Below are 12204 nucleotides of genomic sequence, written 5' to 3' on the forward strand. Positions count from 1 at the left end.
CTCACTTGCCTTTCTTCTCTCAAAGTTCCTGACGCAAACAGAAGCTAAGAAGCTGAGCAGCAGGCTGGGTGGCTCTTCTTCTCCTGCATCTGACAGCAGTGAGTGTGGGCAAGCAGGAATGGCTTTCTTAGAGTATAATTAACATCACTCACCTCACTGACTTGTGGAGGTGTATTCAGAGGTGTGCAAGCGTGTTTCCATAAACTACCCTGCTAATTTAAATCCAGAGATGCTTTCCCACAGCTGCTCCCAGACTTTTCAGTTTGTGGAGGGGGTGTGGAGGAGGGGGACACACTGTGTGTGGAGATCACAGGAAAACTTTTGAAGAGTTTGTTCTGTTCTTCCAACTTGAGATGATCTTTCCTGTAGTTTCTTCCGTGCTGGGCACTCCAGGTGAGGGGACCTTCAGCTTCCTGGAGAAAACCCTTTGTTGGGATTTCAAAGGCATGCCGCTGTATTCTCCCTTTCATGGTGTTCTTGGATGGAACTCAGATCTGCAATCTTGTGTAGCCAGCACGTTTACCTGCATAGACATCTTGCTGGACCCTGGATGGTTTTCAGAGCTGCTTTCTTAGTATGTGGTTCAGAGGACCAAATCCTGAGACTTGCATATGTTATGCAAAGTCTCTGTCAGCCCTGTGGGATTTTAAATATAGAAGCATTTCCTTCACTTATAGGGTAATTTGACTTATTCCTTTCCTGTTTGTATCTCTGTTGCTTTTTCTTCTCTCATCTTATTTCTCTGAGGATTCAAGCTCCATATTAAGTAATACATGAGGGATGGTTGCTCTTGACTCTATCCTGTATTTAGAGGAACTAATGTGAGTTATTTCCTGTTCAGAGTAATGCTGTTGGTAGGATTATCACAGTGACCTTAATGTGTGCAGATGTGAACTTTCTCTTCCCTGTTTGTTCAGGCTGTAATCAAGAATGAGTTTACTTTTTCAGATTTTCTCCATATCATTCTTGTCCTTGATCATGTTATATGCTGAATTTCTGTTATTAATTTGCATATGTGGAACCATGCTTGCATAAAACACATACTGTTCAATCACCATGTGTTTCTGTACTCTCTCTTGTGGTTGACTTACTCCAATTCCATTGCCATCTGATAGGATACAAGAAGTTAACTTTTTGATTTGTTAAAAGTTTGTGATGAAGTAGATGTAGTTATCATTGTTATTTTTCCTAATGTTTGCTGGATATCTCCTTTGTCAGATAGGAATATGGCTTTTGAAGTCTGTTTGCTTACACCACCATTTCCCATTCTTTCACTTTCAGTCTCCATATACATTGCCAGCGAGTTGAGTTTCCTGTTGCAATAAACAGTTGGTTATTATTTTCTGCTTTTCAATTTAGCCTGCCATTTGCATCTTTTAGTCCAAAATTGAGACCATTTGTATTTAGGCTAGTGTGAAAATGTGTACTGAATGAACTTTCCGTTTTCTGCTTTGGTTTCAATTTCTGTGTGTTCTTTTTCTTCTCTCGCATCTTAGATGTTTGTTGGCTCACTGGCAGTTTGCTTTCTGTTGCTGTGATAAAACATCATGACAAAAAGCTACTTGAGGAGGAAAAGGTTTATTTGGCTTATACTTCCTCATCACAATCCCCCACTAAGAGAAGCCAGCCAGGAACTTAGGCAAGAACTGAATCAGAGATCATGGAAGAACAGGGCTTACTAGTTACTCCTCATGGCTTGCTCAGCTTACATTCTTTTTTTTTCTCCATTTTTTTTATTTATATTAGAAATAAGATTGTTTTGCATGTCAATCCCAGTTCCCTCTCCCTCCCCTCCCCTCCTGCCCCCCACTAACACCCTACCTATCCCATACCAATTTTGCTCCCCAAGGAGAGCGAGGTATTCCATGGGGGGAGGTCTTCAGAGTCTGTCATATCCTTTGGGATAGGGCCTAGGCCCTCCCCCATGTGTCTAGACTGAGGGAGTAACCCTCTATGTGAAATGGGCCCCCAAAGTCCATTCTTATGCTAGGGATAAGTACTGATCTGCTACAACATCAGCCTGCATTCTTAAACATCCAAGGACCCCAAAGTGGGCTGGGCCCTCCCACATCAATCATCAATCAAGTAAATGCCCCCACAGACTTGCCAATCAGATGGAGGCAATTCCTCAACTGATGATTCTCTTCCCAAATGACTCCAGCATGTGACAGGTTGACAAAAATCTAACCAGCACACTTCCTGAGTCAATACTGTTGATTCCTTAGAACTACATGAGTTATTTTTTCCTGAACTCTTGGGATTGTAGCTTTTTGTCTTCTTCCTTTGTATTTTTATTTTCCTGTAAGTGTCTGCTCCAGTCCTGCCTCAGTGGCTGTGCACTATTTTAGTTTTGTTCATCTTAAAGGTTTTTATAAAGGACAAATTTGCATGTAGTCACATTGGTTGTCAGTTATTTTCTTTGAGCGCTCAAAATACATAGTTCCATGCTCTGGCTTTTACCATTTCTGTCAAGGAATATACTGTGTTCTGATTGGTTTGCCAATCAGTTACATGTTAGTAACATGGTTCTTCTCTGTAATCACTTCCAGCATTCTTTTCTTGTTCTGAACTCTCTGAATTTTATTAAGAGTGTGATATGACAAGATTATTTTCTGGCCATATTTATGTGGTGGTCTAAATTGCCTCTGTACCTAGACATCCTAGTCTTTCAATAGATACAGGACATTTTATGTATGATATTGCTTTATTGAATAGACTTTCTATGTCTTTAGTCTCTGTTTCAGTATTCTGTTATAATAAAAGTGATCCTGTTTGGTCTGTCTGTTATGTCTTGGAGGTCATCATAGATGTTTCTTTATTGCTCTCTGAAAGCAATAACTCATTAACCATATCCTTGAAACCCTAGTATTTTATCTTTCAGTTTGTTTAGTGTAGTGATAATGCTTTCTCCTGAATTAAAAGAAATTATTTGGATCATGTTCCAAATTTTTCATTTTTTAAAAACTATCATATATTGTTTTATTTATTTCCTTCGGTTGTGTATCTTTTTGAAGTTATAGTCATTTTAAAATCAACTTCTTCAATGATTTCTTCAGCACTTTATCTAATTAAGTATGTTTAGATTAAGTTGCTGATATGTTATGGTCTTTTGAGAAAGTTTTATTTTACCACATTCTTGTGTGTCGTTGTTGTGGTTTGTGCACCTGTGGGAGCAAATATGTTTTACACATCGATATGAGGATTTGTATATTAAGCTTCCTTCTACAGAGGGCTTAATCCCCAGAAATGGCCAGGGTCCAAAATTAAACCACAGGAACAATACCAGAGACAGCTTCCCACAATAATCAGAATGGGAATAAGGAACTAATGGACAGGATGTGGTGATGCACGCTTTTGCTCCCAGCACTTTGGAGGCAGAGGCAGGTGGATCTCGAAACTCAAGACCAGTCTGGTCTGCAAAGAGAGCTCCAAGACAGCCAGGGTACACAGAGAAATCCTATCTCAAAAAGTCCCCAAAAATATGTAGCAAGGTTAGAAAAAAGAAAAGGAGAAGAGGAAAAAAGCAGGAGATTAAGAACAATATAGTTACAAAGTTTAATAGTTGTAAATAAAATAGACAAGCTGTAGGTCTATGATCCTGACATTTGGAAGGTAGGAAGATCACAAATTAGTGGCAAGTCTGAATCATCCAAGGAGACCTTGCCTCATAGTCAACAACAGGATGAAATTAACACGAGACAAGGGTTTTCAAAAGATTAAAAACTTTAAAATTTTTTTTAAAAAGTACTCCATGAAAGTTATACATAACATTTAGTATCTGGAAGAGAGACACATTGAAGAGCCTCTCTCTTGGTGCTTTTATAGAATTTGTCAGTTCTGGGGGGAATCAGGGTCATGTTTAGTGTATATTGTCCTGCTCTGCTGCTGACTTCTAGGTTGGTGCTGTACACAATACACAGGTACCATAAGTAACAGAGAATTGTTTAATCTAAAGACCATCCTTCCTTCTATGATCTTTGACACTGCTGGCCCCAGAGGTCCTTGTGCCCTGTGGTGGACCTTGGCACTTCTGTTTGTGGGTTTGTCTTAACAAAGCAGCATCTCCCAGATGCTTTGGGGGAAGGCAGCGTGGAGTTCTGCCATGGAGTTCTGCCATGGAGAGAAGTCCGGGGAGCTGAGCTGTTTGCCTAAACATTTTCAGATCCTATCCAGTAGCAAACCACCATGCAATAAGGAAAAAGCTAGGAAACTGAGTGATCCTTGTACTCGGAATCCGAGTTCTCAGCCCCTGTCTGCTGCACACAAATTGCAGCATAGGCAGCTTCAAAAATCAAAGAATCTGCCAGCACCTGCTCAGAACTCTCAGGCTCAGCAGTCATCCATCCACAGGAGCCATGTCATCTCTGGTTACAGGAGGCAAGGCAACGTGTCCTCATGCCTCCACAGCCTGAGCTATGAGTGTCTGTCAGTCACTCCCACCTCTACTACTGTCCCTCAGGGCTTTGTACCCACCAGTGTGTCCTAGGACACCATGACACATGCTTAAAGACTTTGGATCCACACCACAGCTCAAACTCAGAGAGTAGAGCTCCTGGTTCTATCACTGTGAGAGATGGAAGGAGTAGAGGTCAGACTGTGCCCACTCATGTTCCTCTGTATTACATAGGACAGTTGTTTTCAGTGTGCCTCTCACTGAGTGACTCCATTTTATATAACAGTGGTTTGCTTCATTTTCAAAGCAAATGTTGAGAAAAAATGTCTCTGTACCTTATTGTGCAAGTGTCCAGACATAGGCTGATAAATAACTTTTAATGCAAATGAATTATTTCTAAATATAAACGAATCAATCCAGGAACACCTAGACCCATGGATGTTTGAAGACATTCTCCAAATAACAAGCTTGTGTGTGTGTCTGAATCACCTGAGCCATGAGTGCTGCAATGCCATCACCTGGATCATAATCTGAGCCATCATCAGGCCACCTTTCTATGCATCACTAGGTACAAGGCAACAAACTCTCAACTCTGTCCCCAGGACTTCTGCTCACCATGAGGTGGTTCATTGAGCTCACAATTGTTCTCACCCCTTATGCCTGGAGTCAGCTCTGTGTCTTGAACTGACACTGTGCTTTGAACCAACTGAGGATTTATTGGCCACCCTGTTCCACAATAGCTCTCTCTGCTGCATGTATATCAATTCTGTTTTCACCTTCCACAACTCTGCTTTGACCCTTTCACCACTGTACTCTTTCTTGGTGATACTGTGTCTCGTTGTGTTCAATGCAGTCTGTGCTCTGAGAGCCAATATTGGTCATTAGGATCAGAAGGAAGAAGTTTACACTTGCCAAAAGCCACAAGCCTCAGAAAGAAACAAAAGTGCCTGGGAAATGAAAGGCAAGAAAGTTGATGTAGCTTGTGAATGTATTAATCTTCAGTAATCTGACATGTGGATGACCTAAGTGTGTGCATGCATGTTTTTCACATGGCATTCCCATGACCGTGACTGATTCAATGCCCAATACTGCTCTGCCATGCAGGAGGAGACAGTGTCAGGTCTGATACCAGTGCTGGGTTTAAGGCTCACAAGAGTGATAGGTTTCTCCTGCCAGCCTGCTGTCACCAGGGCACCCTGTTCTACCTTGGAGCTGCTGCCCTGGCCTCACACATGCTGCACATGGCCTCATGCCCAGGCCAGGGTTTTTCTATGTGCCAGTTGTCTTCTGCATTTTCTCCTGTCACAGGTGCTCTTGTACAGGTACTTCAGACCCTTTCATCAAGTCCTGCAGATTCCTTATGCTCTTGTGCAGTGCTCTTTCTTTCCAACATGGAGCTTCTTTTTTCATATGAGAATTCCCATTCAGAATGGATTTCATTTCATTATATGTCCTGTGTTTCTCCAGTTTTCCTTCTTAATCTGTGAGTGTTTGAGTGGCTTTTAATTGCATTTATTAAAATCTTAATTATGGTTGTTTTTCAAATAGAATTTGTCTTGTGATAAGAAATCTGTAATTCCTTTCTGTCTTCGAATGTAGCAATCAATTGCCATATTATTAATGATTTCCAATCACAGTCTGGGTTACTTGTGAGCATTCTTCTATGTTCTCACTTTTGGAATATTTAATCATTTTTACTGACATGCCTAGAAATTTGCAATTAAAATTTTGGATAACATTTTTGAACCGAGGGGTTTATTGTTTTACTAGCAATGTCTGAGTAGAGCACACTGATGTGGCAGAGGCTTGGCCCCATAGTTTGGTTTGTTCAAATTCCCAAAGCCTAAGCCTTCTGGATATCAAGGCCCAGTGTTTAGAGCATGCCATTGGTCTGAGGCTCCAGGTTTGCTTGGTTAAAGACTGCTAATAGTTTTTTTTGTTTGTTTTGTTTTGTTTGTTTGTTTTCTGTAATAACAGGGCTTCTGGCAGATGTGTTTACCAAGTTTTGTTTTCCTGCCTGTTGGCACCTACAGAGATGGCTCCCCTTCATCTTGGCTTAAGGTCAAAGAGCTCAAAAGTATCCTTACTCTTTCAAGGTTAAAATCATAGAAACTAAAGGTCTAAGGTGTGGCTACTATAAGATGTTTGATCTTGATCATGGATGTCTTACCTAAATCCGTTGATGTCTTATCTAAATAACAAGAGACTCTTTCTGAGGTGTGGTTACTCTTGGCCCTCAAGGCCAGATAACAAGTGCTACAAGATCACACAGTAATTATACAGCTATCTTATCATGAGATAAGTCCAAAGAATTAAGCATTCTCCTGATTGATGAAACCAGTACAAAAGCTGTACTTGGTGTCATAATCTTGTGAATGAATTCTCTGTTTCTTGCTGTAGATTCTACCTGTAGCTTATTCCTTTCTGTAACAAACCTGGGATTTACTTCCCACAGTTTACCACTATCTGACCATTTAGTGGGACAAATTTCTCCCATGCATTTGAAGTTTTATTGATTACACCCCCTAGCTATGTGTAAATACCTGTCCTCCATTAAAGGGTCCTAGTTTACTGATTACATTCCTTAGCTATGTATGAGACCTGTTTCCCACTATCAGGTCCTTGTTCCCCTCTCCCTTGTAATTATAGAGATCTGCCTTCTTGTAATTATCCTTATTATAAGCATTTGGTCAGTGTTTAGGGACCAGGCAAAAGCATCCCATCTAAGACATTCACAGATATCCAAGGACATAGGATTGCTACACACCCAAAGTTGTTGATTCATAGTTGCCTAGATGGATAGAAAAATAAGCATGCCCTGGTTTTACCTCACCTGCAGATAGAGAAGTGATAACCTAAACTAACACTACAATAAAAGATTCTCAGACTTCTTGTTTTATTAACTCAAGATTTTAGCTCAGAGATTTACTGTTCCCTCCAAGATAAGGACAAAGGTAATCAGCCCATTTTCACATCCTCAGGGAAAAGTAAATTTCCTGAAGACCTTTGCCATCACTGAGGATAGAGCACTGGAAGGCACCAGGTTTGTTTCTTATGCAAATCAAACTTAGACCCTCTCTTTTTGCCTATAGCCCTAAGCAATTGATGCTAATAGTTTCTCCTAGCTATTGTAGTTTATTGCTGTGTGTGTGAATTTTATCTGTCTTACTGACCCTGAGAAACTCAAGCCTCACATTGCATTGAAAAAAGGAATTACTGTTGCAAATGTATATATACCTGTATCCCCAAGAACTGAGGTGAGACAGAAACAGAGAAAAGAGAAACAGAGAACATGAAGAGAGACAGAGAAAAAGACAACTAAAAGAACATGCAGAGGAGCAATTGTGTGTGGGTCACTTCCTTTTTCCCTCAGATTTTAGTTCCTTCGCTTATTTGTAATGCTTTTTTTTTTTTTAATTCTTAGTGAAAACCCTAGAACCTGGATTTTAAGAGTTTTTGATAAACGAGTAATTGAGTCTAAGGTGTGGTTACCAAATGTTGGAAGAATTAAGGAAGAAGGTCTGTTTCTTCCTTGTATCTTGATAAAGAAATCTTTTGCCATGTTCCCCTTTTTGGTTGAGGCATTTAATAATGTTGAAGAATAAACTTGGGGCATTCAGTATTCACTGGAGTGCCCTCCCGACTATATCCTTTGTCTCTGTCTTTTTCTTAATGTTTTTACGTGTCGTATCTCAACCCACACTCCACCTCTCAAGTATGAGCCTGGCAAGTCGGCTGGATCCAACTGAAGCCCCACAAAGCTGGGTTACTATACCTGCCTTTTCTGGATTTGTCCTGTGCTTGGTGGCTTATGGCAGGAGGGAAGGCAGCAGGGTCTGGGTTGGCTTCAGTTCTGCTGTCCCTGCAGCCCTGGCTGCTTTGGTTGCTGTCATCAGAGCTCTTCACACAGCTGCTGCCCCCTGTTTTCTTTAACATTGCTCCTGGAGAGGGCTTGTCTGAGTGGCTGGTCTCTCACAGACAGGAGCTCACCACCCTAGCTGACAGCTATTAGAAGGAAAAACTATCTGTATTGAAGATGGTATTTTAAATTATCCAAGCTCAGTTCACTAAAAGTCTTACTTTAAAGCAGATATTAACAAGTTGTGAAATGAGGCATTTAAATTTCTTTTGTAAGACCCTCGGAAAGCCCAGGCTTCCAGAATCTTAGCCCAGGACCTCGGCCACCCCAAACACAGAATGGAGGCGAAAGCTTGATGCAAATTGCATGAGGCTTTATTGTAGTTTAATGAGCTAACCCCATGTTAGCTTGGGTCTTTGACCCATCCACCATGGCAGATAGCTAGCAAAAACAGTTTGAAGCCGCTGCGCACAGATCTTTATAGGGCAGCGTAAGGGGAGTGTCTGGGGTACGCACAAGCTCAGGATTGGCGTGCCTCCAGGCTTGGAGGGTTTGCCCTGTGTTGATTGGTCAACTGGTTGGTATGGCCCATAAGCCCTCCCAGGGTGGTTGCTATGCTCTCCACGTTATTGCTGTGGGCTTGTCCGTAAAGCACACCCAGAGTCGTAAAGATAGCGCCACCAGCTAACTTCTGATTGGTTCCTTGTCACGAGGCAGGCATCTGACTTTCTAGTGATTAACTTCTGATGGGTTCCTTGTCACGAGACAGGCATCTGACCTCTAAGTGACCAAGGCAGGTTTATGGCAAGCACGTGTTTGGCTGTTATGGCTGCTGAAAGGGAAGCTGGTCCCTTCACTTTGATATTGTTTTTCCTTGAGTTTCTTAAGCTGCTTAGCTACTTACTGATTTTGTGTCCCTAATCACTGTCATTTTAAAATCTAAGTCTTCCTAGATTTTACCATGCCCATTACAGCAATGATGATGTCATTGCCAGCAGGTCATCTTCTTGGTTGTCTGCAGATGCAAAATGACCAGAGGAACAGTCTGAAGCTGGAAATAGAAATTTCTCCTGATGACTGTGCAAGTCCCACTTATTATTATGTTACACCCCATAAGCACACACACACACACACACACACACAGAAACACATGGACATACCGGACATGTGGTCATTGTGGTCATGTATTATTCTACCTCTGAACTTGTATAATATTATAATATGCTTTTGAAGTAAGAACAATTGCCCCCTCATCTGTTCCCTCCTTTCTTTATGAATTATGAATAACAACATTTACACTCTACTCATTGGGGCTCCCTTGTTTCTTAGGAATTTGGTATCTAAGGCGAATCTATATACTCGGTTATATCTGATTCTCATTGGGTCGTCAGGTAATCTCAGTAATGTGTACTGTTCATCAGGAAGGAACGTGCCTGCGGCTGCACAGTTTAATACAATCTGTAAGTGTGCTGTCCTGTGTTATAGTGTTGTTTGTGTGGACCATCAACTTACTATTGCTGTTCCTTCTACAGGAAGAAGAACCTCTCAAGATGTCTTCCAATGATGACCCTGTTGCAATCCCAATGATAGAAAGAAAGCCCAATGACCTTCCTGGAATGGACACCAGTGACCTGAACACATTCACTGGAGAGGCTGTGTTAAGTTTTCATAACATCAGCTATCGAGAAACAGTGCAGAGTGGCTTTCCATTTCGTAAAAAAACTTGTGTGATAGAAAGACTATCAAATATCAAGTATGTGCATGAACTAAAGAGACCAGTATATTGAACAACTTTTTCAGCAAACACAGACTTTATTTTAGAGAAACTGTGTGTATGTGTGTGTATATGTGCATATGTGTGTATATAATTGTATATGTGTGCATGTTCACATGTGTAGATGTCAGGAAGCTATGGCACATGGTAGCACAAGACTATTAGAGGACAACCTTGAGCATTGGTCTTCACCTTCTACCCTGTTGCAGACAGAGTCTCTCATTGTCCACTGAGGTGTATGTTAGACTAGCAGCCTGCAAGAGTCCTGGGATTCTCCTGTCTCTGTCTCTCATCTCTCCATGGAGCATGATGTTAAAGGTGCCACTACCACACCCAACTTTATGTGAATTCTGAATGTTTACCTTAGGTCCTCACCCTCGCACAGCAAGTGCTTCTCCCATTGAACATTCCCCCAGCCTCATCTTCTCATACCTACAGATAGACTCATGGTCACAGTGAAATTATGAGATGGAGATTAAAAAAACAATGGATTTTTTAAATTTTTTATTATTTTTAATTACTCATATTTACATATCCATGCCCCCATTCTCTCACCCTCCCGTCCTCCCATGTTCTCCACCCAACCTACCCCAACCCACCCCCAAATCCTCTTCAGGGATAGTGAGGCCCTCTAACAAGGACCTTCAAAGTCTGTCATATTGTTTGGGGGAGGGTCTAGACCCTCCTTGCTGTATCTGGACTGCAATAGTATCCCTCCATAGGGAATGAGCTCCCAAAGTCCATTTGTGCTCTAGGGATAAAGACTGGCTCCACTGTCAGAGGAGCCATAGACTGTCTTGGGCTCCTAGCTGGTACCCACATTCAGAGGGCTTGGATTAGTCCAATGCTGTATCCCCAGCTTTATGAGTAAGATCTCCATTCTATCAGTAGGTCAGGTCCACTGTTTCTACAGGTCTCTCCATCCCCGTCTTGACTCCTTTGCTCAACCCTCCTCCCTCTGCACAACTGAATTCCAGTAGTATGGTTCAGTGCTTAGCTATGGGTGTCTGTCTTTGCTTCGAACAGCAACTGGATGAAGACTCTCCTTCCTCTCCCTGCCCCTGGGCTCCAATTTGGTCAGGGGTTCTTGTCCCCATCCCCTTCTTCCAGGGCTATGCAATCTTCTCTTGGGTTCCTCCTTGTTTCCTAGCTACTCTGGCAGTGTGGAATGTAGGCTAGTGATCCTTTTCTCTATGTTGAAAAATCAAAAATGAGTGAGTACATACCATGATTGTCTTTTTTGTGACTGGGTTACCTCACTGATGATGGTTTATTCTAGTTCCATTCATTTGCCTGCAAATTTCAAGATTCCATTGTTTTTTTTTCCTGCTGAGTAGTACTCCATTATGTAAATATACCATATTTTCTCTATTCATTCTTCAGTTGAGGGGCATCTAGGTTGCTTCCAGATTCTGGCTATTACAAATAATGCTGCTATGAACATAGTTGAACATATGTCCTTATTGTATGAATGTGCATTTTGGGGGTATATGCCCAAGAGAGGGATTGCTGGATCTTGAGGTAGACTGATTCCCATTTTCCTGAGAAACTGCCATACTGCTTTCCAAAGTGGCTGTACAAGTTTGCACTCCCACCAGCAATGGAAGAGAGTTCCTCTTTCTCCACATCCTCTCCAGCATAGATTGTCATTGGTGTTATTGATTTTAGCCATTCTGACAGGAGTGAGATGGTATCTCAGTGGTTTTGAGTTGCATTTCCCTGATGGCTAAGGATGTTGAGCACTTTCTCAAGTGTCTTTCAGCCATTTTGGATTCCTCTGTTGAGAATTCTCTATTTAATTCTCCACTCCATCTTTTAATTGCATTGTTTGGTGTTTTGGTGGCTAGCTTCTTGAGTTCATTGTATATTTTTGTGATAAGCCCTCTGTCAGATATGGGGTTGGTGAATATCTTTTCCCAATCTGTGGGCTGGTGTTTTGTCTTGCTGACTGTGTCCTTTGCTTTACAGAAGCTTCTTAGTTTCAGGAGGTCCCATTAATTAATTGTCGATCTCAATGTCTGAGCTACTGGTGTTATGTTCAGAAAGCGGTCTCTTATACCAATTTGTTCAAGGGTGCCACCTACCTTCTCTTCTAGGAGGTTCACTGTGGCTGAATTTATGTTGAGGTCTTTGATCCATTTGGATTTAAGTTTAGTGCCTGGTGATAGATATGGATCA

At 41.6% G+C, this 12204-nt stretch overlaps 1 protein-coding gene across 1 annotated transcript in view; it reads left to right on the plus strand.

The window, feature by feature from the left end:
* The window catches only part of LOC100759972 (ATP-binding cassette sub-family G member 3), a 52136-nt gene continuing 39932 nt past the window's right edge, over positions 1–12204 (plus strand). The window contains exons 1-2 of the mRNA XM_027388472.2: positions 1–98; positions 9785–10005. Coding sequence (XP_027244273.1) covers positions 9803–10005 — 203 coding nt within the window. The 5' untranslated portion in view covers positions 1–98; positions 9785–9802. The remainder of the gene's footprint in view (positions 99–9784; positions 10006–12204) is intronic.

This window comes from Cricetulus griseus (genome assembly GCF_003668045.3).
Source record: "Cricetulus griseus strain 17A/GY chromosome 1 unlocalized genomic scaffold, alternate assembly CriGri-PICRH-1.0 chr1_1, whole genome shotgun sequence".
Lineage (NCBI taxonomy): Eukaryota > Metazoa > Chordata > Mammalia > Rodentia > Cricetidae > Cricetulus > Cricetulus griseus.